This window comes from Colletotrichum aenigma, assembly GCF_013390185.1.
Source record: "Colletotrichum aenigma strain Cg56 chromosome Unknown KSG_Cg56_contig06, whole genome shotgun sequence".
NCBI classification, from domain to species: Eukaryota; Fungi; Ascomycota; class Sordariomycetes; order Glomerellales; family Glomerellaceae; genus Colletotrichum; species Colletotrichum aenigma.
The window spans coordinates 1,231,315-1,254,858 of record NW_023500912.1 but is presented as its reverse complement, the minus strand read 5'-3'; the positions used below and the strand labels follow the sequence as shown (position 1 = coordinate 1,254,858).

General features: G+C 53.1%; 7 protein-coding genes across 7 annotated transcripts; 4 read left to right on the top strand and 3 right to left on the bottom strand.

The window, feature by feature from the left end:
* Positions 1 to 1,341: 1,341 nt before the first annotated feature.
* Positions 1,342 to 3,170, bottom strand: IREG1 (Solute carrier family 40 member 1; the record flags this gene model as incomplete). The annotated part of the gene is made up of 5 exons (XM_037324629.1): positions 1,342 to 1,587; positions 1,641 to 2,210; positions 2,265 to 2,422; positions 2,476 to 2,515; positions 2,571 to 3,170. 5 exons carry the CDS (start codon positions 3,168 to 3,170, stop codon positions 1,342 to 1,344), a joined length of 1,614 nt encoding a protein of 537 aa, XP_037176139.1.
* A 1,128-nt stretch (positions 3,171 to 4,298) lies between these two features.
* Positions 4,299 to 4,754, top strand: CGCA056_v009381 (uncharacterized protein; the record flags this gene model as incomplete). Its single annotated transcript, XM_037324628.1, has 1 exon — positions 4,299 to 4,754. One exon carries the CDS (start codon positions 4,299 to 4,301, stop codon positions 4,752 to 4,754), a length of 456 nt encoding a protein of 151 aa, XP_037176140.1.
* Positions 4,755 to 4,902: 148 nt separating this feature from the next.
* On the bottom strand, positions 4,903 to 12,653 carry FUM1-3 (Highly reducing polyketide synthase FUM1; the record flags this gene model as incomplete). Its single annotated transcript, XM_037324627.1, has 9 exons — positions 4,903 to 6,977; positions 7,034 to 10,183; positions 10,231 to 10,680; positions 10,736 to 11,168; positions 11,219 to 11,331; positions 11,388 to 11,601; positions 11,657 to 11,859; positions 11,905 to 12,077; positions 12,127 to 12,653. The coding sequence occupies 9 exons, from the start codon at positions 12,651 to 12,653 to the stop codon at positions 4,903 to 4,905; spliced, it is 7,338 nt and encodes a 2,445-aa protein (XP_037176141.1).
* Positions 12,654 to 14,338: 1,685 nt separating this feature from the next.
* On the top strand, positions 14,339 to 18,380 carry P450-2-0 (Cytochrome P450 monooygenase 2; the record flags this gene model as incomplete). Its single annotated transcript, XM_037324626.1, has 6 exons — positions 14,339 to 14,437; positions 14,492 to 14,594; positions 14,776 to 15,170; positions 15,235 to 15,448; positions 15,510 to 15,898; positions 17,424 to 18,380. The coding sequence occupies 6 exons, from the start codon at positions 14,339 to 14,341 to the stop codon at positions 18,378 to 18,380; spliced, it is 2,157 nt and encodes a 718-aa protein (XP_037176914.1).
* Positions 18,381 to 19,906: 1,526 nt separating this feature from the next.
* CGCA056_v009378 (uncharacterized protein) lies at positions 19,907 to 20,710 on the top strand (the record flags this gene model as incomplete). The annotated part of the gene is made up of 1 exon (XM_037324625.1): positions 19,907 to 20,710. One exon carries the CDS (start codon positions 19,907 to 19,909, stop codon positions 20,708 to 20,710), a length of 804 nt encoding a protein of 267 aa, XP_037176913.1.
* Positions 20,711 to 21,558: 848 nt separating this feature from the next.
* On the top strand, positions 21,559 to 22,668 carry fgaOx3-2 (Chanoclavine-I aldehyde reductase fgaOx3; the record flags this gene model as incomplete). The annotated part of the gene is made up of 1 exon (XM_037324624.1): positions 21,559 to 22,668. The coding sequence occupies one exon, from the start codon at positions 21,559 to 21,561 to the stop codon at positions 22,666 to 22,668; it is 1,110 nt and encodes a 369-aa protein (XP_037176916.1).
* Positions 22,669 to 22,886: 218 nt separating this feature from the next.
* On the bottom strand, positions 22,887 to 23,483 carry CGCA056_v009376 (Methyltransferase-like protein 13; the record flags this gene model as incomplete). Its single annotated transcript, XM_037324623.1, has 1 exon — positions 22,887 to 23,483. One exon carries the CDS (start codon positions 23,481 to 23,483, stop codon positions 22,887 to 22,889), a length of 597 nt encoding a protein of 198 aa, XP_037176915.1.
* Between the last annotated feature and the right edge of the window lie 61 nt (positions 23,484 to 23,544).

Here is a 23,544-nt window from a genome sequence, read left to right as displayed (position 1 = left end):
GGGGATTCAGGGGCAAGCTGCAGGCGGAGCTCTGTGATGTCCAGGTGCCATGGTGGAAAGACTGCCCGATAGAGGTAAGATAGCCCGTCCCAGTCTCCATTTTCAGCCATTCGCCGATGAGTCTAAATTTTGCAGATTTCACTTAGATGGTGGCCGGGTGTCTTGGCTTTTCATGCTAAGTACGGCTCACCAGCACGCGATCACCTCAAAATTGGGTAGCAAGAGGTGCCGAGATCTCGTTCTCTATCATCTCCAATAAAATGCCCAACATCAAGCAACATTCCTTCTTATCATTAAGCTTGAAAGTCATCATTCCCATGAGGGTCGTCAACGTGCCTGGGTGTTGAAGATATGAGACAGTTAATGGGCCCAGCTGGACCGCTGGTGTTAAGAATCCGTGGTCAGCCGCAAAGCTGCGAGCCCCCTGTGCCTCCCGTGGACCCCCAGCTAGCAACGTTTAAAAACACGTCTTAGACAGGGGATCTTGTCACGGCACGGTTTGCCATCCCACCATTTCCACTGTTCGGATGAGCAGGTGTGGGAACCAGGAGGTCGGAGCGCGCAGCTTGCGAAGCTCAATGCGGACGTGTGCGCTGCCCGCGCGTCCCGTTGGCAGGGTTGGGCCTAGATAGAGTTAGCCTTACGGGGTCGGCAGTTGGGATGCACAACAGCTTCTTGATGATGCCACACTGAACAATTTTCTGAGCCGCACGAAATGTTTTTGAGCTTATTTCTACTGACATATCCTGTCGCCAGGTACCCAGTGACGACAGTAGATGCCAGCTAACTCATTCCATGGAGGCTCAAGCAGAAATATGCTTCAGCAGCATTCATCTGAGAATGTGGGCGATGGGAATTGATGAAATTCATGGCTGGTCACCTTGGTGGTATACAGATCCATGGATAAAAATGGAATCACAACACGGTAGGAACCGTATATGGAGCATTTCTGTGTTCAAAGGAAAGCTCACATTTCTGAAACTGTGACTACCGGGGAACCCGCGATGTTGGCCCCGGAGCATCGTCTTCTCGACTGTCAAGTCTGCGGAGGAGTGGACCAGAACAGGACTTCGGAGTGTTTCGCGGATGCTCCCATGGAATGGATACCCAAATTCTCCGTGAACATATTAAAGAACAACTGCGTATCATCAATGATTATTCTAGGATTACTCGTCATTCGATTGTCTCCCTTCTGATCGGTTGGCATCCGGTGGCCCCACGCTCGGCAAACCGGCCGATCCAGCACCTTGGCGGTGCCCGAGCTGAGTGCACTTCGCCTGCCAACAAGACAAATATGTTTGCCACAAAGTCTTGGGCTTTCCACACACAGATAACTCGTTCTCAAGATTCTGCTTTCTTGCAATGCAGACAAGGCGGAGCGTGGAATAAGTGGCCGCGCCTCTTCCGGACGTATGAGGCATACAGCCCGCCAGCGGCGTAGATCGCCCCGACGCTCATGAGGATGGGCCACTGGAACTGGTCAGGGCGAGAAAAGACAACAGTGGCCGCATATGACAGAAGCTCAAAAATGCTCTGCATGGAGGCCTCAACGGTGGAGAAAGCGCCGCGATGTTCCTCGTCGACATCCTGATTCAAAGTCAACTTTGCTTGATACGGACAGGACGAGTAGTTATACTTACCCCCTGGATGATGGTCTGGGCAGACAAGTCGTAGCCCCAAAGTCCGACTCTGCTCAGTATCACGCCGCCAACAAGTCCGCTGATGGCTTCGATGCTGCTCGTCCTATTCTGAGACTTGTCCGCGAAGAACCAGCTTACTCCAGCAGCAAGCCAGAACATCTGCCACGAGAGAGTCCAGATGCCGGCGCGGATGGGACCGATCTTATCCATCAACTTGGGCGCGGCCCATGTCGCGCTGAGCTCAAAGACTGTGCTAATAGTCCGAGCGATACCGATGTGGAAGGAGTTGTAACCGACGGAGAGCAAGAAGGTGATCATCTGCCCGGAGAAAGAGAGGACGGTAAAGTAGAGCAGTGCGAGGGACAGCGAAGGCCGGAGGGCTGGATGCGAGAAGTAGAATGGGATTGCTGAGACGGGGAACACTGTCTGGATCTTGGACTTCAGCCAACCGGTAGTCGGTTGCGTCTGCGGTACGTCCGCATCTTCAAGCCCATCTGAATCTGAGTCGGCCGGCGTTGATGGCTGGGATTTTGCCCGGAGCTGTGCCAGGGCTGGTACGAGTTGATAAACCTGCATCCAAGATGAGCATTTCGGCCTTGGAGCTATAGTAGTGAATGGGCTTACTCTGGCGATGCACAGATACTCGGTTACAACAGACAGAAGAGTCATCAAAAGAGTTACCCAGATGGCGATTGTTGTTGATGCGCCATCAATCAGCGAGATTGCGAGAGGGCCAATCAACTTGCAGAACAGGTCAATACGTCGGATTCGGGCATTTAATTCTGTCCTTCATGTTAGTCGTTGCAACCATCATCCTTCTGGGCTTGAGACTCACCTTGCCGAGCCTTCTCATTGCCTTCGGTTATGACAACAACCTATCGCCAGTGAGCCTACGCATGTAGGAGAGGAACAGCACGCCAATTGACTTACCCAGTCACGTTCGACAGAAACCAAATTCATTACAGAACACAACTTCTCAACGCAAGCCAGCCCGACTACCATCGCGAAGAGGCTGTTCTGGAGGTCGCTTTGGAGGTCGCGCAGCCTTTCAAGCACGAGGAAGATACCGCAGGACATGGCGACCGAAAGCCTCTGCCCGACAATCGAGATGCGGACCACCGACAGTCGGTTGCCGCGATCGATCCATGATCCAATAGATGGGGACAAAATGACCGCAAAGACTCCTCGGACGAGCGCGTAGATGGACATAGGCATCAGCGTCCCGGGGTAAATCGACGCGAGAAACAGGACCGCGCCGAATTCAAACAAGCGGGAGTTCCACGTCGATAGAAAATGCGAAACATACAGGCGGAAGACCACCGGCTTCGAGATTGAAGGAGCCGCTGGTGTCGGGTCGTGCTGGGGCGCCATCATCATCGCCTCCTCGTCGCGATAGCCCTCCGGGCGTGGCCGGTCGGAGGTCGGCTCATCGTGGTAGGGGCCTTCCGAAATGGACGATCTCGGCGAGTCTTCGTAGTCGGTCTCATAGCCGTCGTTGTCCGCCGCCAGCGCGGCCGTCTCTGCGTCCATTGGGGTCGCAATTGATCAACGCTCGAAGCTCAAATGGCTGGAGATCCGAGGATGCGCGCGACGGTCGGAGCGACATTTTAATGATTCAGTGACCGCTCCGGCCTCAAAATCGGACCACTCGGACGTAACGTTTGCCGGGGATGAATGCAGGGGTACACTCAAATGCCGGGAGGCTGGGCCTGAGCAGATCGAACCCTCTTCAAATGCATGCTTCGTCGCGCAGAACGTGGAGAACGTATTTCTCCCTTGGACACATGAGGGATGCGTTAACTTCAGTCTCTTAGTGGGCTTAGGCCTGAAAAATCGATGAAAACCATCGGGCAAACACAGAGGATGGCTACTCAGATTGATCGGCAAATCACAGATGGCCCCGGCCGAATGGACAGCACTCTGCTCCGGAAGGAAATGAGGAAGACGGCCAGGTTATGCAGTCGTTAACAATGTTCATTTCAATTGACTTTGTGTGAATCTGAGCTATCGATGTTGTAAGATCAGAGAGAGTCAGGTCAGCATCCGAGGTCTTGTTGTGGACACAGCAATGCTGGGACTCTCCACTGGGGTGGATATGATCGCTCGAGGTCAGAAACCAGCCCAACCAAAGAACTACCACACAACGTATTCCGTCATCGCGTGTGATAGCACTCAACCTTGTGCTGTTTCCTTGAATCAATCACTGTGATCAAGTACATCTCTATATGTTCGTGGACGCGCATCGATAACCGGTTAACAAAACAAAACAGAGAAAGCCCGCTGCTCAACCAAATGCCCCGCAATCGGAGCTGCCCCGACCGCTAAAGCTCCTACTGAACCGCGAAAGAACCGATTCAAGGTCCGCTTTTCCTTCGGAGACCGAGCCGCATCATCTTCCGGATCCGGATGAAGGCGTTTGACAGGAAGAATGGAGGAATGCTGTTTGATGTTACAAAGCACCGCATTGACGCGGACGCTATGACACGTCAATGACGTCGGATTCTTCTAGGTATGACGGCGTCAGCTCGCGCGACACGTCGTTTCATGCTTCACGCAACCACTCCATCTCAGTACACGCTGCCGCGGTGCCACTAAAGACCTGCGATCATAGTCCATCGCCGATTGCTGTTCAACAACAACTTTGCGTCCAAAATCACAATGTCGGCGCCGTCTCCGATCGTCGCTCTAGGTGGCAACGCTGTCATCACTGCTGCCTTCGGCAGCGCGCTCGGGTACGCGTTTGGGCGAAGACGCGTCCTCACCATCCTCGCCAATTTCTACGGTGCCATCTTTGTCGTCTTCGGCATCAACGCCATAGCCAGACCAGAGTCTGCTTTGTCTTTCTTCGAATGGAAGTACCCGGCAGACCCGTACTCTCGCGAGCTTCTTGATCGCGTCATGGTCATCTACGGTGCGCGCGACATTTTCATGGGTCTAGCTCTCTTCGCCGCCACACTCTTGGGGACCAGGAAGTCTTTGGGTGCGACTTTGATTGCGGCGAGCGCGATGCCAGCTGTGGATGGTCTGATGTGTAGGATGAGCGAAGGAGGCGAATGGGGACATTGGGGCTACGTGCCGACATTGGCCATTGTTGGTGCACTCCTGATGCGATGAGGCAGGCTTGTGAGGTCTTGCGATACCAGCTTATGTGGGCGTTGGGCCGCTACAAACGCATGCATTACAGAACACGAGGATGAGTTTTCAAGCAGAAGTCTTATTAAAATTCATATTCCGACGCCTACTTCATCTTCTCCCCACGATCTCATGATGAGCCCGATGCCTTGTTCTTCAATGCCGTTGAAGCCGTTTCCGCTAATTGGAACAGGGATCCTGAAGCCATGATCTCGAGTACGCTCACCTGCAAACCCAGCAGTTGCCTGAACCATCTCCTCAGCTCAGTCGCCATTAGCGAGTCAAGACCAATCTGCGCCAAACTCAAGCTGGTGTTGACATCTTCGCCAGGCTTGAGCATGAAGTCATACACCTTTGCACCAATTTCCTGGGCCAGGAACTCGATGTTGGCCTTGTCCGAAAGGAGATCCGGGTTCTCTGACGCTTGGTTCAAGAACGTCTTCAGAGCACTGGAATCACCGCCCGACTCGTCGGCCTGCTTGTTGCGGATGTTGTGATAGGCACCCATGCGGCGGTCGCGTCGCCAGTTGCAGCGGTTGTTGGGATCCTCCAGGTGAAGCTCGGATCGGAGACCCATCACAACTTGACTCTCGTTCTTCCACGCCTTCGGCGGGCGACTCGATGGTGTTTCCTCGTAGGCAGACAGGTTTCCCTTGGCGGCGAGGATGGAGTGTTCCACGTAGTCGAGGTACTCCTTCTCGCCGAGGAAGTAGATGCCCTGGGCTTTGGTGTTCCGCTGGGCCACGGCACTCTCGGCGACGAAGCCCACGCCCTTGATGGGGCAGATGTTGAGAATCGCAGTTGGAAGGCCAAGGCCGAGGCGGTACTGGGTGAAAGCCTCGAGGTATGTGCTGGCAGCGCTGTAGTTGCCTTGACCCGGCTGGTCGACGACGGTGACGACTGAACTGGCGAGCCAGAAGAAATCCAAGGGCTGGTTCTCCAGCGCATGATGGAGATTCCACGCGCCGGTAACCTTCGGCTTGGCTACTTGGTCCCACTGTTCCCAAGTCATGTCAACCATTGGGCTGTCTCTCAGGATCATTGCCAGATGGAACACACCCTTGATAGGCTTAGATGAGGCGCTGACAGCCGCCTTGACATCATCCATGTTCTCAACTCCACCAGCGACCGCTACAACCTTGGCACCGAGAGACTCAATCTCCTTGATCGCGGCCTTGCTCTCATCGCTGACACCTGCACTCCGAGAGATGATCGTTAAGTGGCGGGCACCGTGCTCAACCAACCATGTTGACATGGACTTGCCCAGGCCTCCGAGACCTCCTGTCAAGAGATAAGTGGCTTCCGGGTCGAACTTGATCGACTTAGCAAGCGGCTTGGCGTCAGTCTGAGCAGAGAGATCTTCCATCGAGACGATGACCTTGCCAATGTGGCTGCCATGTTGCAAGTGACGGAATGCATTCACAATGTCACTCGCATGGAAGTGAGTCTGCTCCGGGATGGGACGGATGTGTCCTTGCTCCCAATACCCGAGGAACTGTTCCAACAACTGACGGAAGTACCTAGGTCTCTTTCTGGCAAACTGAACGCCGTCAAAGCCAACGTACTGTCGGCTGCCAATGAAGGGGTTGAGATCCAGCTTGCCATAACCCAGGAGGTCACGCTTTCCAATCTCAACCATGACGCCAAACTCTGCGACGCACTTCCATGATGCATGTAGTAGTGGCCCGGTCAAAGAGTTGAGCACGAGGTCGACGCCACGACTGCCAGTCTCTCTCATGACGCCGTCCAAGAAGGACTCGTCACGGGAGTGGAAGATGCGGTTGCGCGGAATGCCATAGGTGTTCATGAGGTAGTCGACCTTGTCGGGGCTTCCAACGGTGACGAAGATCTCCGCTCCGATCATGCGGCAGATCTGGATGGCTGACAGGCCGACACCACCACAGCCAGCATGAATCAGGACCGATTGGTCTTTTTGGAGGTGGCCGATGTTGATGAGGCCATGGATCACGGTCGCAAACACAACCGGGACCCCTGCCGCGTCTTGGAAGCTGAGGTTGTCGGGAAGCTTGGCGGCATGGTAGCGTTGGAGAACGGCCTTAGTGGCCAGACACCCCTCAGGAGCGAAGGCGAAGACGCGATCGCCGACCTTGAATTCGTCGACGTCTGAGCCGACGCGGGTGACGATTCCGCCGAGTTCAATGCCGAGCTCCATCTGGACACTGCCAACAGGGTTGATAACACCCACTAGGAGACACAAAGTTAGCAAATGCTGATGAGAAACATGGTAAAGATACGCTTACTGGCTGTGAGAACGTCCTTCAAGTTGAGACCGATGGACTTGGGCTCGACTTCGATGGTGTCGGCAGGGATGGTCTGAGGCAAAGCTTGCTCTGCCCAGTACAGAGACTCGATGCTACCAATCTTGCCGATCTGCAAAGACTGAATGGTCTCCTGGCCGGCGATGCTCCGCTGTGACAGTTCCTGCTCCAGCGAGAACGGATGGTACCTGCCGATGCAGATCGTTCCATTGTCGACGACAAATTCCTTGTCGGAAACCAGATTATCGTCGTCCTCTTCCTGGCGAATTTTACCGAACACCTTGAGGACGAGATCGTTGAAGTTGGGCTCGTCTTTGCTGATCTCAAGAGTGTGGAATGGGACAGCCAGCTCGGTGCGGATAGTTCTGGCAGCACCAATGGTTTGCGCCGAGCGGGGATCCTTGCACTTGACTTGGACGGGGTTCGTCAGCCAGAGAAGATTCTGGCTGACGCCTTGTTCCCGAATGAGGTCTCGGAAAGCGTAGAAATCGTCTTGGTTGATGTTTTCGAAGAGATTCTTCTCGATGTCGATACAAGAGATGATGTCTTGATCCTTGGGGAGGGGGTCACCGAGGCAGATAGGAGTGACTGAGAAACCGGCGACTGTCAAGGAACTAGTGAGTGACTGGGCGACGTCGCCTCCAGCTTCACTGGTGACCAGAGTCACTGATGTTCCCCGTGGAGGCAAATCTCGGCATCTCCTTGACATGATGGTGGTGCAGCACATGTACGGCGCATCTTCGTCATAGACGGCAGTCTCAACGCCAGTGAAGCCGGAAGCGAGAAGCTCACTGTGCCAACGCGAAGGGTGAACGTAAGGAGCATAGAGACGACCGTCGTTCTCGCCGAGCCACCATCCGGCGAAGTTGCCAAAGATGTACGTCGGAGAGCGGAGCTCGGTGCAGATCTCAGTCAGAACAAGAGCACCGCCCGGCTTGAGGACCTTGTTAAGGTTGCTCAAGGTGTCCTTCAGCGATGGAGTTGCGTGAACAACGTTTGCCGCAAAGATAATATCGTAAGAGGACTCGACAAAGTCTTGCTCGAGGGGATCTTTGGAGATGTCAAACACCTTGTACTCCATATTCGGGGCATACGCAAAACGCTCCTTGGCTTGCGGAAAGAAGCCGGCGGAAACGTCAGTGAAGGTGTAGCTCGAATAACGTGGGAGACCGCCCTCGTGCATGAGATCGCGCAGGATGAGCTCCGTCGTACCACCGGTGCCGGCGCCAACTTCCAGGATGCGAAGCTTGGGCTTGGTGCTGGACATCAGTTTGACGAAGTCGCTGTAACCGAAGCTGACAGCATTGTACAGCTCAGCCAGAATGCCACCCTCCATCAAGATGTCAATGGTCTCGGCTTCGCCCTTGAAGATGCGCTCGGAATTGTCGACAACTCGTTTGAGACCTTCGACAAGCCCCGACTTGTTGCCGTTCAAGAGTCTTCTGTGAAGATCTTCTAACTTGGCCCGACGCGCCTCACGAGTAAGCTTGAGGTACTTGGCAGAGTCTGGGACCAACGCGTTCCCTCCCTCTCTCGCCCCGTGAACTTCCCTGTCGATCCAGTCTCTCAGTTTCGCGAAGTGAGGTTGGGTGGGGCTCAGTCCGCGAAGTCTCTCACAACTTTCAATGATGCAGAGTAGAGTCAATTCCTCAATCATTCGGGCCTCCTCACGGTCCGAAGGCGGCGGCTTAAATAGAGGGGCAACGTCAACGAAGTCAAAGTCGGGAAGCCATTCGAGTCTGGCGGCCGCGTACTCATCATAGTCGGCATCGTTGCTTTCCTCAAGAGCAGTGAGCTTGAAGCCGTTGAGACGCAGCGCTGTCTTGCCATTGGAAACGCACTCAACTCCTTCCGGCTTGGTGGTGGAAGATCCCCAGGCCCTCGCGGTTAGCGAGCCATTGCCACGACGGATATCCAAACTCTCGATGAGGGTCGGTACCGACAATTGTGTGACGTTGCGCCCGAGACCCTTAGCGTAAGAGAGAATCAGCAGTTGGAAACAAGCATCAATGGCCACCGGATGCATCACATACGGCTTGCTCATCTCCTCACCGGGTACGATGATGTCCGCCGAAGCAAGGGCCCCGGTGGTTGATGACGTGACATTCTCCAGGCGGCGAAACTCAGGACCAAAGTTGATGCCGACATCCCCCATGTAATCGTAAAAACGAGAAGAGACCACCTTTCGGGGGTAATCCTCGCGAACGAGAGTGCTGGGGAGTTCATCATCTAGGGCCTTGACCTGTCCTTCGCAGTGCTTTGTCCAGGTGGCCCCGTTGTATGATGCGACGGTGAACTCGAACCACTCCGAATGATCGGAGTCGGTCAAAGGGTGACTGCGCAGCGTCGTCATCAACTCAGCTGCCTTCTCGTGGTTCAGAACCAGGGCCGAGTGGGCTACCGTGTGCCTGATGCTGTAGCCTGCATTGACGCCAGTCATCTGACGGACTGCTTCACCAGCGATCACGACGTAGCCGGCAAAAGGATAGACGATGTCTTGCTTGACCTTGTGGTCGACGATCCATGGCTCGTCCTCCAGAGATAGAATGTTGCGCCACTGAGGTGCAGTGTCGGGCGACTCCGGAACACGGGCTCCCAGGAGTGCGTGGTGAGGATACTTCCGCTGTCGCCAGGCCTGCGAGACTCTGCTCTCGTACCACAGCGACAGACTGTGGTCGAATGCGTAGGTGGGTAGATCGTTGATAGTCTTGCCCCCGGAGTAGAGGGCGCCGAGGTTCAGGTGAAATCCTTCCTGGAACAGTCTGCCGAAGCAAGAGAGCAAGGTCTTGACGCCATCATCGCCTCTGATGAGGCAAGATGCATAGTTGCATGGACGAGAGGCTTGGGAGCAAACCTGTCGCAGTGGCCCGGCAAGCGCTGAGTGGGGACCGATTTCCAAGAAGAAGCCATCACCTTGGGTTTCGATCAGGCGAGAGACAGCCGTGGAGAACCGGACCGGCGAAACCAAGTTGGTTCGCCAATAGTCAGGACCAAAAGTGACGCTGTGGTCCAGCACCTCGCCCGTGACGCTTGAGAAGAACAACGACGTGGCATTGCTGGACCATGCTCCAATCTTCTGTAGTTCGGCCTCCAGAAGTGCGGAATAGGTCTTTCCCAGGGCAGCCATGTGATCTAAAAACTGTCAGGATCGAGTGCTGTGAGTGGTATTAAAGACTTACGAGAGTGATATGCCATGTCGACCTTCAAGGGGCGAGCCAGCACGTCAGGCATTTCAGCCTTGATTCGTGCGATAACCTCCATGACCTTCTCCTTGTCACCGGAGATGGTGCTGCTTTGGGGACTATTCTCGCATGCCAGAACAACGCCATCGACCAGGGATTTGGAGACATCCCCAGGACCCAGCCCAATCGCAGCCATAGCACCAGCAAGAGTTTGTTGCTTGGTGACATAACCGCGGTAGTATGCGGAGATGATGGCTGCTTCCATAGTAATGGCACCTGCAGCATACGCAGCTGCGATCTCACCGCTAGAATGACCGACGACTGCTGTGGGCTTGACACCCGTTGCCCGAAGCCTGTTGACAAGCGCAAGCTGAATTGCGGTGCAAAGAGGTTGAGACAGCTCCGCCGTGCCGATTCGGCTTGTGGTGGCAGGTTCAAGAAGTTTATCTAGAAGGATGGTGAGTCACTTCTCCTCAGGCAATTAAGGGCGATTACTACTTACCGATGATGGACCATCTCGGCCGATGGGCAAGGCTCTTGAGAACACTGTCCATTCGCTTCAGATCAGCTTCAAACAGAGGATCGGTCGTGACGAGCTGCTTGGCCATCTCGGGCCACTGCGCGCCTTGTCCACTGAAGATGAAGTAGACGTCAGGGGCCTTGCTGGGTGCCTTCACAGGAGCTGATGTTTCGATAATGTTGTCGTCATGGACGATGGTGAAGGTTCTATGAGGCAGAGCTTCACGCTTTGTAGCAAGAGTGTAGGCGATGTCGCGCTTGTTGACCTCCGGATGTAAAGCGACAAACTCCTGGTATCGATCTACCTGCTCCTTGAGTGACGCAGCTGTGTTCGCGGACACAAGCAGTAACTCGGGGTGTGATGTGCCGTGTCCGTTTATGGTGGGCCTGGATTTGCCGTAGGACTCAAGGATGACCTGCAAGTTGTCAGCTTCGTAGAAAACAATTTGGAAAAACATCATTTTACATGAGCGTTCGTGCCACCAATACCAAAAGAGTTGATGCTAATGCGCTCAGCTCGGTCAGCTGGCCAGGGCGTTGGCAGAGTAGGAACGGTAAGTTTCTTCTCGGCGAATGGAACTGAAAAGGAAATCAGTTCTAGTTTTGAGCAATTGCGAAACTGTCAAAAGACATACTCTTGGGATTGGGTTCATTGAACTTGATGTTTGGTGGAATAGTCTTGTGCTCCAAGGCAAGGACCGCCTTGATCAGGCTGTTTAATCCCGAAGCACCTTCAGAATGGCCGACATTTGGCTTGACGGAACCGATGTACACGCCCTTTTCACCGAAGACCTCACCTACCGCCGACGTCTCAATCGGATCACCGGTCGCGGTTCCGGTTCCGTGGCACTACATCTGGGGTCAGCAACGACTTTCGGGGAGTGCGCGAGGTAGGCGATTATACCTCAACATATGCGGTCTGAGATGGGTCCAAGCCGGCATCCCGGTAGACCTTGCGCATAAGGGCTTCTTGGGCAATCTGGTTGGGCGTGAAGAGTCCCTGGCTATGGCCGTCGCTATTGGCGCCCGTGGCTCTGATCACAGCTCGGATCGCGTTGCCGTCACGAATGGCAGCAGAAAGAGGCTTGATATAAATAGCATTGATTGCTTCCGCGCGAGCGAATCCGTCAGCTTTTGCATCGAATGACTTACATGAACCATCAGGGGACAATATGCCTTCAGAAGTAAAGGCGGCGGTGGTGGTTGGGGTCATGATTAAGCTGGTCCCCCCAATAATGGCGCCGGTTGCGTCGCCATCTTGAATGGACCGAAATGCTTCGTGGAGGGCAGCGAGGGACGCGGAACAACCAGTCTTGATAGTCATGCTACAATTGTCAGCGAGTCGTAGGCGGGCCATGCCGCAGTTCGACTTACCTAGGACCCCTGAGATCGTATTCGTACGAAACACGGTTCGAGAGCATGAGGTCGCCATTTCCAGTGGCAACGTAGCCGAGTCCGCCTTGATGCTGAGTCTCTATTCCAGCAATCTGCGCCCAGTCGTCACCAAAAGTGCCCACGTAGCAGCCGATGCGCTCCCCGCGGTACTTGGTTTCACCGGCATCTTCGAGAGCCTCTCTGGCAACCTCGAGGAGTAGTCGTTGCTGAGGGTCACATCGCTCAACCTCTTTGCGAGACATTGAGAAAAGCGATGTGTCGATGCGTGTGAGGTCATCGGCGAGGAAGTATCCGAACCTGGTCTTGATAGTGTTCTTTCCGCCGAGGGCGTCGTTGAAGCCGTCAATGTTGTAGCGGGTGTCGGGAATTGGTCCTCTTGCGTCCCTGCCGTTCACAAGGAGGTCCCAGTAGTCCGTGGCATTCCGGATGCCACCTGGAGCACGAAGTCCAAGGCCACATACAGCGACGAGGAAGGGCTCTGAAGACGACTGGATGTATTCTCCCATGATGCCGGCGGTCGTGACTCGTGATGATGAAGAGTCCGGAAAAGGAGGTCGGAGATTTTGACGGTTGAGCGTCTGTTTTTTTGGAGATATTACTGAATTAGATAAAGCAAGATAGTTTGCAAAGAGACTGCATTCGTCAAGGCGACATTGGTGTCTATTTAACACTAAACCATGATGCTTCCCTCCATCACTACTTCACGATCGATATCGGTTGAAACTGGCACAAGCATTCTCACTCATCGCGCGGCGGGCTCCGAGAAGCACTGCGATGAAGCTGAGTCATGGAATCGTCTGTTGAAGCTCGAAATTCTCCATCACGTCTAAATTCTAGACTTCTAGTCTACGCGTCAACTATGGACCTTTCACGATGTCTGGAAGATGTCAGCCCACGCCAAGCGTGACACGAACGCAGGCGATGCTACAAAGTTGCACTCGATCTGTGAACCCATGGAACTGACAGAGGGAAAATCGTGTGGTGGACTACGGTAAGGATCGATATCGATTTTGCGACCAGCTCGTACATTCTTCAGCCATGGTAGAGCGCCTAGCTCGTTTAGTGAACTCCTCAAATTCACCGAATAAAGTTGCATCGGTGGATTGCCTCCACAAAAGCCTTAGGCGAGCATCGACCGAAATCTACTGATCCATTGCCTTGGGAATTGGAATCTCGCTGAAGCGTGGCGCCATCTCAGAGTAACGAGTAACAGCGCGATTCATGTTGCTGGATGTTTCAAGTCGTTCCCAGTACCATCGTACCAGAATCGTGATTGAATGCCAGCCTGCAGGTCGTGATAAAGGTTATTCACTTCTTGGTCGAGGCTTCACTCGCTTAGTTGTTAGTGGGTGAAAAGATCATGGGTTGCGCGATTCAGTCAGCTCCAGTCGGTTCCATCGTGTAGATTCGATCGGACCAGAAGTTGACTGATTGGCAATTTTCGGAAGCCCATTCGTGGGTCAACCGCTCTAAGCCCTGTGCAATGCCTCACTTTGACCCACCAATGGCCAGTTCCGTGGAAAGTGCCGGGCGATGTGGTCACCAGAAAGAGAGCCGTTGCAACGTCAAGGGTTGAGAGAAACCCGACGGAGTGGACATCTGTGCACGTTGTTCGTCGGATGTTGAGCGATTGGTGTCATCGCGGCGGCTGTAATTCTGATACCGAGCAGTACCAATAGGCTGGACGTTGATCTTCTGATCATGGCAGTAAACACAGTGGGAAACATGGCATAACAACCGCACAGCAGAGCTTAAATTTCGGAGTTGATCGTGGTAGTTGAGCCGATCTTCCAACACTCTACAAAGCCCTCTCAATGTTTTGTCCCTGAGTCCCCGAGAGAGGATCCTCCGAGATCATGTCGTTCTCATACCTTTCCTCGTTGCCGAACATGTGGGATCCATTTCATTTCCTACCGCCTGCAACACCCGCTGCTCTTGCATTAATGGCAGTTGCCATTCTGTATTTTTCTTTCCCATCGCGACGGGGAAATCTCAAACATCTGCCGCTTCTGAACCCCAGCAAAGGCTTCTCCGTGTTTAACATTGAATCCAAAGTAAGCTTTCACATGTCGACAGGCCTGTTGGCAGCTGAAAAGCTGATTTCGTATTTCATTCCCAGCGCGATTTTGTGTTCAATAGCAAAAGTCTCCTGGCGAAGGGACGCAAGCTATTTCCGAAAAGCCCTTACCGCATGATCACCGACCTCGGCGAGATCGTATTCTTGCCTGTTGAACAGACCGATGAAATCCGTAACGATCCGAGACTCAGCTTCGGGTCAGCCTTTGGTGAAGTATGCTACGGCTACAGGACGGAAGCGGACTTGATGTTGACCCTTGTGTCTTAGGATTTTCACGGACATTTACCTGGGTTTCAGGGCGCTGCGGTAGACAGCTATGATGATGCGGTTCTACAAACCTTGGTGCGAAAGCAGCTCACCAAGTGCATCGGTAAGTTGTCCGACTACAACATGTTAGTACAAACGTGTCTGGTCGCTGATTAGAAATAGCCCAGGTGATTGAGCCCGTCTCAGCTGAAGCTGCACAAGCTCTATCAGACAAGCTTGGAGACTCTGAAGGCACGTCAACCCCTATCGACGATAATCTCAAGCTGCTGACCCATGTTTCACAGAATGGCGAGAGATTGAAGTAAAGCCCTTCGTTCTTGACACAGTCGCTCGACTTTCAGCGCGCGTGTTCTTAGGCGAGGAACTGTGTCGAAATGAGGACTGGCTGCGAGCGACGAAAGAGTACACAGTGAACTTTTTCGTCGCCGGAACACATCTCCGCATGATCCCACGCCCTCTACGCCGGATTCTCCATTGGTTCGTGCCGAAGTGTCGAGAATTACGCGCGAGCTTCGACGAGTCACGCCGCATCATTATGCCCTATATTGAGAAGCGTCGCGCAGCACGAGCAGCCGCTCTGGCATCCGGCAAGAAGATTCCGGAGTTCCACGATGCGATTGATTGGGCAGAACAGGAGGCCTCTGCGAGAGGCGTGACTTACGATCCCGCCATCATGCAGGTAAGTCTTTTGATCGATGCGAGCTTTCTTAGTTGCTGCACTTTGACTGACAACTTCAATCAAGTTGATGCTAGCAGTTGCCGCAATTCACACGACGGCTGATCTGGTCACAGAGATTGTATTACAGTTGGCTCTACACCCGGAATATGTTGCTCCCCTCAGGGAAGAAGTCATCCACATTTTACGTTCCGAAGGCTTGAAGAAGTCATCTCTTCACAACATGAAGCTTTTGGACAGCGCTTTGAAAGAAGCTCAACGTCACAAGCCGCCTGGAGTTGGTCAGTGAATCCTTGAACATATAGTATGACCTGATGACGGGTGGAACTGACACAGGTACAGCATCATTACGAAGACGAGTTGAGAAACCTCTCACGTTGTCGAACGGACTAAACCTCAGAGTAGGAGATAGGATTGCGATCGACACATACCGCATGGGAGATCCGGAGCTGCACCAAGACCCTGAGAAGTGGGACCCCTACAGGTTTATCAAGATGGCCGAGCAGCCTGGCAAAGCCAACTATGCCCAACTGGTTGTGACGAGCCCCGACCACCTTGCGTTCGGACACGGGGATCACGCATGCCCCGGACGGTTCTTTGCGGCTTACGAGATCAAGATTATCATGTGTCATCTGTTGCTAAAGTATGAATGGGAGGCCTTGCCCACTACCAATGTATCGCCAATGGTTTTGGGGTTCACCAATGCAAGCAATCCTACCGCGAGAGTTAGGGTGCGTCGGCGCAAGGAAATCGAATTGGATATTGATTGCTTGTGAAAATACTACATGTATCGAGAAGACTTATACTTATAAATTCCAAGCTTACAGCCTGCATGGGAGCTTGACCGATGCTGGGTTGAATGATTCAGGCTGTCCTCTCGAACCTCTGACTGTGTCAGTTGGAACGGACGCCGACGGTGGGTCCGCGAGGTTTGTCTTTATCGTTGTTTCTTTTCTTCAATAGGTTCTTTGATTTCTAGCCCAGTGTATTTTTCACATGCATCCTGTGCATACCGGTTCCCGTCATATTTAGTCCAATACTCTTTGCGTCTTTCATTTGGTGGGCTAGTGACCAACACAACTTCATGTTCATCTTCAAGTGCAAGGGCTTACTTACCCTCGGCTTATGGAAGTAATCCGTCGCAGCCTCCATTTTTCACCGGGTGCCAAGTCCGCGGAAAACATGGTCTTGACACCATAAAACGACTCAATCGTCATTCCAATAAACACCCCGCACTCTTAGCATCCTGGAGAAACAGAGTTAAGCTGGGGAAACATGGGGATAATTGCTTTCCCGGATTCTTGGCTTCGCTGGGCTCGCTGTAGCGATCAACCGACTAGTGGATCTTCCGCGGATTTGGGGTCTGACCGCCGGGTATCAGGGACTGTTCGTCGAGAAACCGGGAAGGCCTTGCTTCTGATCTATGCGGGGAAGATTTTGCTCGCTGTGTTTCTCCCGTTGTGGGCGGCGCTGAGAAGTCAGGAAAATGGTTCGCGCTGTGGAAGTAGACCTTTTGAAAACTTTGATAGGTTGTGAGTGCCAGCTATCGCCTGAAGCTTTCCAATATGCCTTTTTTTAATTTTTTTCAACAAGGCCGGCGAGTGTTCATGCTGACTTATGTACTCATGAATAAATTACCGCTAGTCATGTCTACCAACTCTCATTCTGTGTTCGACGAATTTTAAAAACGCATATCCGTCAGAATACTTGACTGAACGCATCGCTCACAGGGATTGAGAGCACTCAACTCACAGGAACCGGTGCATGTACAGGGAACCCCTGCCCCAACCACGCATCCCGTCATTTGAAGACTGAAGTCTCCGGTGCAATCGGTGCACTAAACAGCCTGGAACGAGGGAATGATTGGCGCTGACGGGGACGACTTGATGAACTGCCCCCGCGTAAGCAGTAGGAACCCTTCGGCAATGACACGCCCTAGCCCTGCTGCGTTGATATGAAATACCGTGGAAATCAGCGACACCGGACCTTTGGTTCTTCACGACCACCTTCCCTCTCTCATCACTTACGCAGGGCATCCGATCGTACAATGCGTCGTCCTTCGGCTTGGCTTGCCGCCCTCTACGGCGTGGCGACTCTCGCATCGTGCGAGACCCGTCGATACTCGACATAGATGCTGGACAGCATCAAGGCCCGGAACCAAGAATTGAGTCATCTGGAGCTTCAAGCAGCACCCTGGAAAGCGGTATTCTGGCCATTGCGATGGAGGCAACAATCAAGCAGTACCCCGATTTGTAGAGCAGATACGCGTCTTACCTCGAGGACGTACTTGATGTTGCTTCGCCGGCCCTCACCAACGCGACCTATGACTCGACGCGTCCCCTCGATCGTTTCTCCGTCGCAACCGCCATCAACCATGCCTCCACCGCCGGTATTGTCACCATTTCAGCCACCGCAGCCTCAGCCTTCGATGCATTGAACAGCTCGCTTCCCCTTCAGATCCGCAACCCCGTCGGCGGGTTTTGGTACTACGTCTATCCCCAATGGAGCTACCTCGACGGCATCTTCTCTGTTCTGCCCTTCATAGCGGCGCAGTCCCACCCCAACTACACCGACATCAGCATGCAGGTGTCTCTGCTCTACGAGCACACTTTCCAGAAGAACACCTCGCTGGTCGCTCATGGATACGACTATTCGCGCACTGCAGTCTGGGCGAATGAGGAGACCGGCTCGAGCCCGTATATCTGGGGCCGATCTGTGGGCTGGTTTGTCGCTGGCTTGGTCCAGACGTGGGAGACCCTCAATTGCCCGGCTGGCAAAGAGGAAGCCAAGGCAGTTTGCAAGCAACTCAGCGATGTTACGACACAGCTCTCAACCACCTTGCTCAAGTACGCCGACCGCCAGACCGGTCTATGGTGGCAACTCATTACATTCCCGGGACGCAGCGGCAACTACCTCGAGAGCTCTCGCACGGCGCTCTTCATGTTCTCCACGCTTAAGGGCGCTAGATTGGGCATTTACTCAGAGTCTCCCGCCCGGTTTGAGAGGGCCGCTCTTCGCGCGTACAACTACACTGTCAACCACTTCGTGACCGACCCAGGAAACGGAACCATTGGCTTCGACAAGACGATGGCGGTGTGCAGTCTCAACTCCACTGCTAACTACGAGTACTACACAAACCAGCCGCTGTCGCCTAATTGCTTGCTGGGCGAGTCTGCTTTTGTTCTCGCTTCTCTGGAAGTGGAGAGGAAATAGTGCAGTCGATGCTTAAACTTTGCCAAAGCAGACAACAATAATACCTATTGTAACAATCTGGCCATGGCTCCATTTGTAGCTCTATGTATGATTGCGCCCGAGTGACATGAATTCATTCAGTAAGTTCAGCCAATGACTTAAATCTCAAGTGATCGTAGTGGGAATCTGGTCCAACCCGAGTTCGTGGGAAGTGGGTCCTGAAAGACTTCAACTTCAGGCACATACTCTCGAATCTAGGCAAGTACTCTTGATAAGGCAAATACTTTCAGCTTCAGGCTCATACTTTTGTCTACCCCAACACCGCCATGTTTGTTGGAGTACTTACTCCATTCTGACCTCTGATTTCAAATCAAGGAGTTACGGGCGTTTGACGACATTAATAATTGCGATGTAAGTGAGTTTAGTCAAGCCCATAAGGCCTTTGAAATTTGCCAGGTTTTCGATTTGCACTCAACCATCCCCGCCTTTCTGAACATGAATATTTGTTCTAAAGTGATGAATAGGAGACAAGATCACGTAAGGGGGGTTTCATGCTTAAAGCAAGATGAGATAGTTTAAGTAGTCAACAAATATGTTTTATGATCTCAGGCAAATGGAGAGCGATTATGCCAATGTGAGATCTTGGTTTACTAGTACATGGCTGACACAGATTTTGGTTAGTGCATGCGGCACTCAACGAGATCGAACTCTGTCAAAAGGAAGATTACGGTTCAACGAACGTCGTTCCGTAAAAGTATTCTTTTTCATCGGATGAACGTAAGAATTTAGGCTAAGACGAATATGTAATGATACTGTTCCAAAAAGTGTCTCACCGACTTCACTATCTGGACTGCATGGGCAAGGAAGGAGATGACAGGAGGGTGCCACTGACAGTCAGAATGGCCAGCAACGTCGATGATCCGTGCTTCCGATAGCGCATCGATCATCGGTACCCGGCTGCCCGGATACCCGATAGGACTGACATAGCCCCGGGAAGTCAGGGAGTCGAAGGCACACACATCACATGAGGTGACGAGAGCCATAATCTGTCTGATTGTCTCGGATCCCCATGGGACCTGGCATTACCTATTCTAGAATCACAGCGTGCATGAAACCAAAAGAGCAAACTTCAGTTGTCAAGAGTACTTGAGATGACATGCATCCTCGCGCGTGGTAACCAATAAGCCAGTCACCCAGTGTGACGAGAATATCCTCAACCCATTAACTCCGGCATATGCAAAGACAACACGACCAAAAAAACAACATGGCATGTGCGATCGAACAAAGAAATCCATCTCGCAGTTAAGTGGTGGTTAAACACTTTTCGCCGGGTGAGATCGATGGATCGGAATCGCGGGCGTCGTCGATGGCCTACGAAAAGTGATGAGGTCAGTGTGACGCCATTGACTACGGGCTGGCGTGGTCACCGAGCACCGAAGCCAGCGCTTCAAATACACCGGGCTTCAAGGGTCTTACGATCTTGGCCATCAGGGTCTGAATTCTCATTCGAAAAGGGAAAACCATTGTGTTTTCTTCAGTAAAGACTCATGGACTCACCAAAACCGCCGATCTTGTTCATCCACGGCCTGTGGGTTACCGCTGCATACTGGGAGCATTGGGTACCGTTCTTCGAAGATTTGGGGTACGAGGTACACGCCCCCGAGTGGCCGGGAATCAACGGCCGCACCCCCGAAGAGGTCCGGGCCGATCCACAGCTATTGGCCAACAGGCACATCGAGGAAATCGTCGGATATTACGAAGCCTTCATCCACAAACTGCTAGCACCGCCTATCATTATCGGCCATTCTTTCGGTGGCCTGTTTGCGCAAATACTGTTATCAAGAGGGCTTGGCGTCGCTGGTGTCGCAATATGCCCGGCACAACCAGCAGGAATCATCACTCTCCCGCAAACCACTTTCAAGGCCGCACTTCCGATCATCAAGAACCCATTCAACTCGCATAGCACCGTCTCCATTTCAGAAGAACACTTCCACTGGGCCTTTGTCAATAACACCACATCTGACAAGAGCAAAGAATACTACGAGCGCTACTGCATTCCGGGTGTCGCAAAGGTCCTCTGGCAGCTGACCACCAACGTCGCAGGTGGGCTGTCTGCTCCGACGTACGTTGACTTCGACAGGGTCGACCGGGCCCCATTGTTACTACTTTCAGCCGCCAAAGATCATATCGTACCTCCGAGTACGGTGATGAAAAACTTCAAAGCGTACACCGGGCCTTCACTTGTGGAATACAAGATGTTCCCCGGTCGCACGCATGGGATGATATTCCAGACCGGGTGGGAGCAAGTTGCCGACTACGTGTTGGATTTTATCGAAGAAGTGGTGCAATGAGGAGCCATGACCTTATAGTCTTTTTATCTTTCACAGCCTGTCTTCAGCCATCGTGGTCACTGTTTTATTAATTAGAGCGACTGCATCTGGGGGTCATATTTACGTCATGTCGAATTTTCATTTCATGAAGCAAGCGGGGTAGTTTGAGGAGAATTTAGGAAGAGCGCTCATTGTGTCGGATCATTAGCATTACTAGATTGGCACGTCCCGAGTTTGTACTGGTACTGAGATGGGGTTTGTGATTTGCGACACTTGAAATGGAATAGACGAGGTGGCACAAGCCAATCTTACGCCCTACCAATTCTCAGCTTCAATTCTAAGACTAATCAACATGTGACTTCAGTGATTGACAAGAACTTCTGGAATGATTCCCACATCGTGTAATTGCCCCCAGGCCCACTTGATCAGGTTGCCAAAGTGGACCGAGACGGGAAATCTGGATGCTGAGCAACGTAGGATTTCTAAGCAATTCTTCAGTGTGCCCAGTTGTCTCCAATGGACTGTGACCCCAATCACTGGAGGCTTGGAGTCCGAGGTCGAAATGTCATTGGACAGCGACCGTTTCAAGACTCCAACGCCTTTAACGCAATTTGTCGACGGCCCCGACTTGTCGATTCTCAACCCCTGGTCCCAGGGCCTTACGCCAAGGGTCTTCGCGTGTTACCATCCAAACACCACCTGTTCTCCATACCGAGTGAACCCACCGAGGGGCAGCAGTGAGAAATGCCGGTGCCTATTTATCTAGCAGATCTCCCTCTTGAAGCCGTCAGACGATAACGGTCAAACCACCTCATCTCACCACGTTGTGTCTCGTCTGTAACTTGGTCGAATCCTCCACGGCTATCACCATGTCGTCCAAACTTTTCCAGCCTCTCAAGGTCGGCCAGGCCCAGCTCTCTCACCGCGTGGTGATGGCGCCCCTTACTAGATTCCGCTTCGACGCCGATCACATCCCCCTCGACATCGCACTCGAGTACTACGTGCAGCGCGCCGCCGTGCCGGGCACTCTCATCATCGCTGAAGCCGTCCTTATTTCTGAGGCCCACGGCGGCTTTCCTAATGCCCCGGGCATCTGGACGGAGCGCCAGATCGCTGGCTGGAAGAAGATCACCGACGCTGTCCACGAGAAAGGCAGCAGCATCTACTGCCAGCTTATCGCGCCTGGTCGCGCCGCCGTCGTGCCCGTCCTAGAGAAGGAGGGCGGACACCCACTCCTGAGCTCCAGTGCCGTGCCGATTAGCGATGACTCGCCCGTTCCGCGCGAGATGACCGCAGAGGAGATTGCGCAAGCGGTCAAGGACTTTGCCCAGGCTGGCAAGAACGCCATCGCTGCCGGGTTCGACGGTATCGAGGTCCACGGCGCCAACGGCTACTTGGTCGACCAGTTCCTCCAGGACAACTGCAACAAGCGCACGGATCAGTGGGGCGGAAGCGTCGAGAACCGAGCCAGATTCCCCGTCGATGTTGCCGCGGCACTGGCTGAGGCCATCGGCGCCGATAAGGTGGGCTTCCGCATCAGCCCGTGGAGCAACTTCCAGGCGATGAGAATGAAGGACCCCGTCCCGCAGTTCTCCTACCTCGCGCAGAAGTTGAAGGAGCTGAAGCTGGCTTATTTGCACATTATCGAATCCCGCGTCAACAACTGGCAGGATGTGGAAAAGGTCGAGGGCATTGAGTTTCTCTTGGAGATCTGGGACAACACCTCGCCTGTCCTCGTTGCCGGCGGTTTCACCCCGGAATTGGCGATGCGCGCCGTTGACGAGGAGTATGCGAAGTGGGACGTTGCCGTTGTCTTTGGCCGCCACTTTTTGGCGAACCCCGACCTGCCTTTCCGTATCAAGCACGGTTTGCCGCTGAACAAGTACGACCGGGAGACCTTTTACACCCCCTCGATCCCTCAGGGATACACTGATTACCCCTTCCATCCTTCTTTCAAGCCGGGAACTCCGCTGGCATAGACGGCGAATCGAGGTGTAGACGATAGATAGTATAGATTTGATGATATTGATGACAAATAAAGTAGACGATACACTTCCCAATATGCATTGCCTGTTTATGAACATGCTGAAAATGGCGATGAAGAAAATTGCAAATCAAGCGCTCTACGCAGGGTATTCAAGACAAACATGAAGCACTCTGCCCTCAAAGTAAGCCGGCCATGAAATAACGCAATGCATCAGCGGAAGTCCTTTGGCCTCAATAGATAGCAGTAATGAAAGACATCCGGATCATGCGGCTTCAGTTTCGGCGTCGGAATCTTTGCAATTACCTCAACGTCGAAAGGCAATCCCTCCACGTCAAATCGGCAGAACGAGTAGCTCAGTGAGATCCAGAACCCTCCATCCGTCAGGTGCCGTCTCACACCCTCCGCCATTCGCAAAAACGGCTCGATACCACCACAGGACACCGCATCGACCGTGCTTTTGTCGACAATTAAATCATATTTGTCCGGCAGCTGGAGTTGCGTGACGTCCGCGACGAGATACCGCATCTTCACGTCACCAAATGTTTGCTTCTCCAACATGCGACCGCGGTCGATGGCACGTGGCTCAAAGTCGACGTTGGTCACGTTCTGAAACCCGCGTTGCCGGAAATGGTTCTGCAGGTCGCTCGTGCCGAAGCCTAGCTGCAGGATGGGCGCCGCGTCTTCGAATTTGGCGAGGTAGGGATCCACGATCGACATGAAAGTCGCAGATTGGGTCAGCCATTCAAAGGTGACCTCGGATGCGAAGCGTTCGCCCCAGTAGCTTTGCTTGTCGAAGTCAGCTGGCATTTTTTCTTTTTCGGGAATACAGTGGCGAATTTTCGGTGAAGACTTTGGGAAGTTGGGTGAC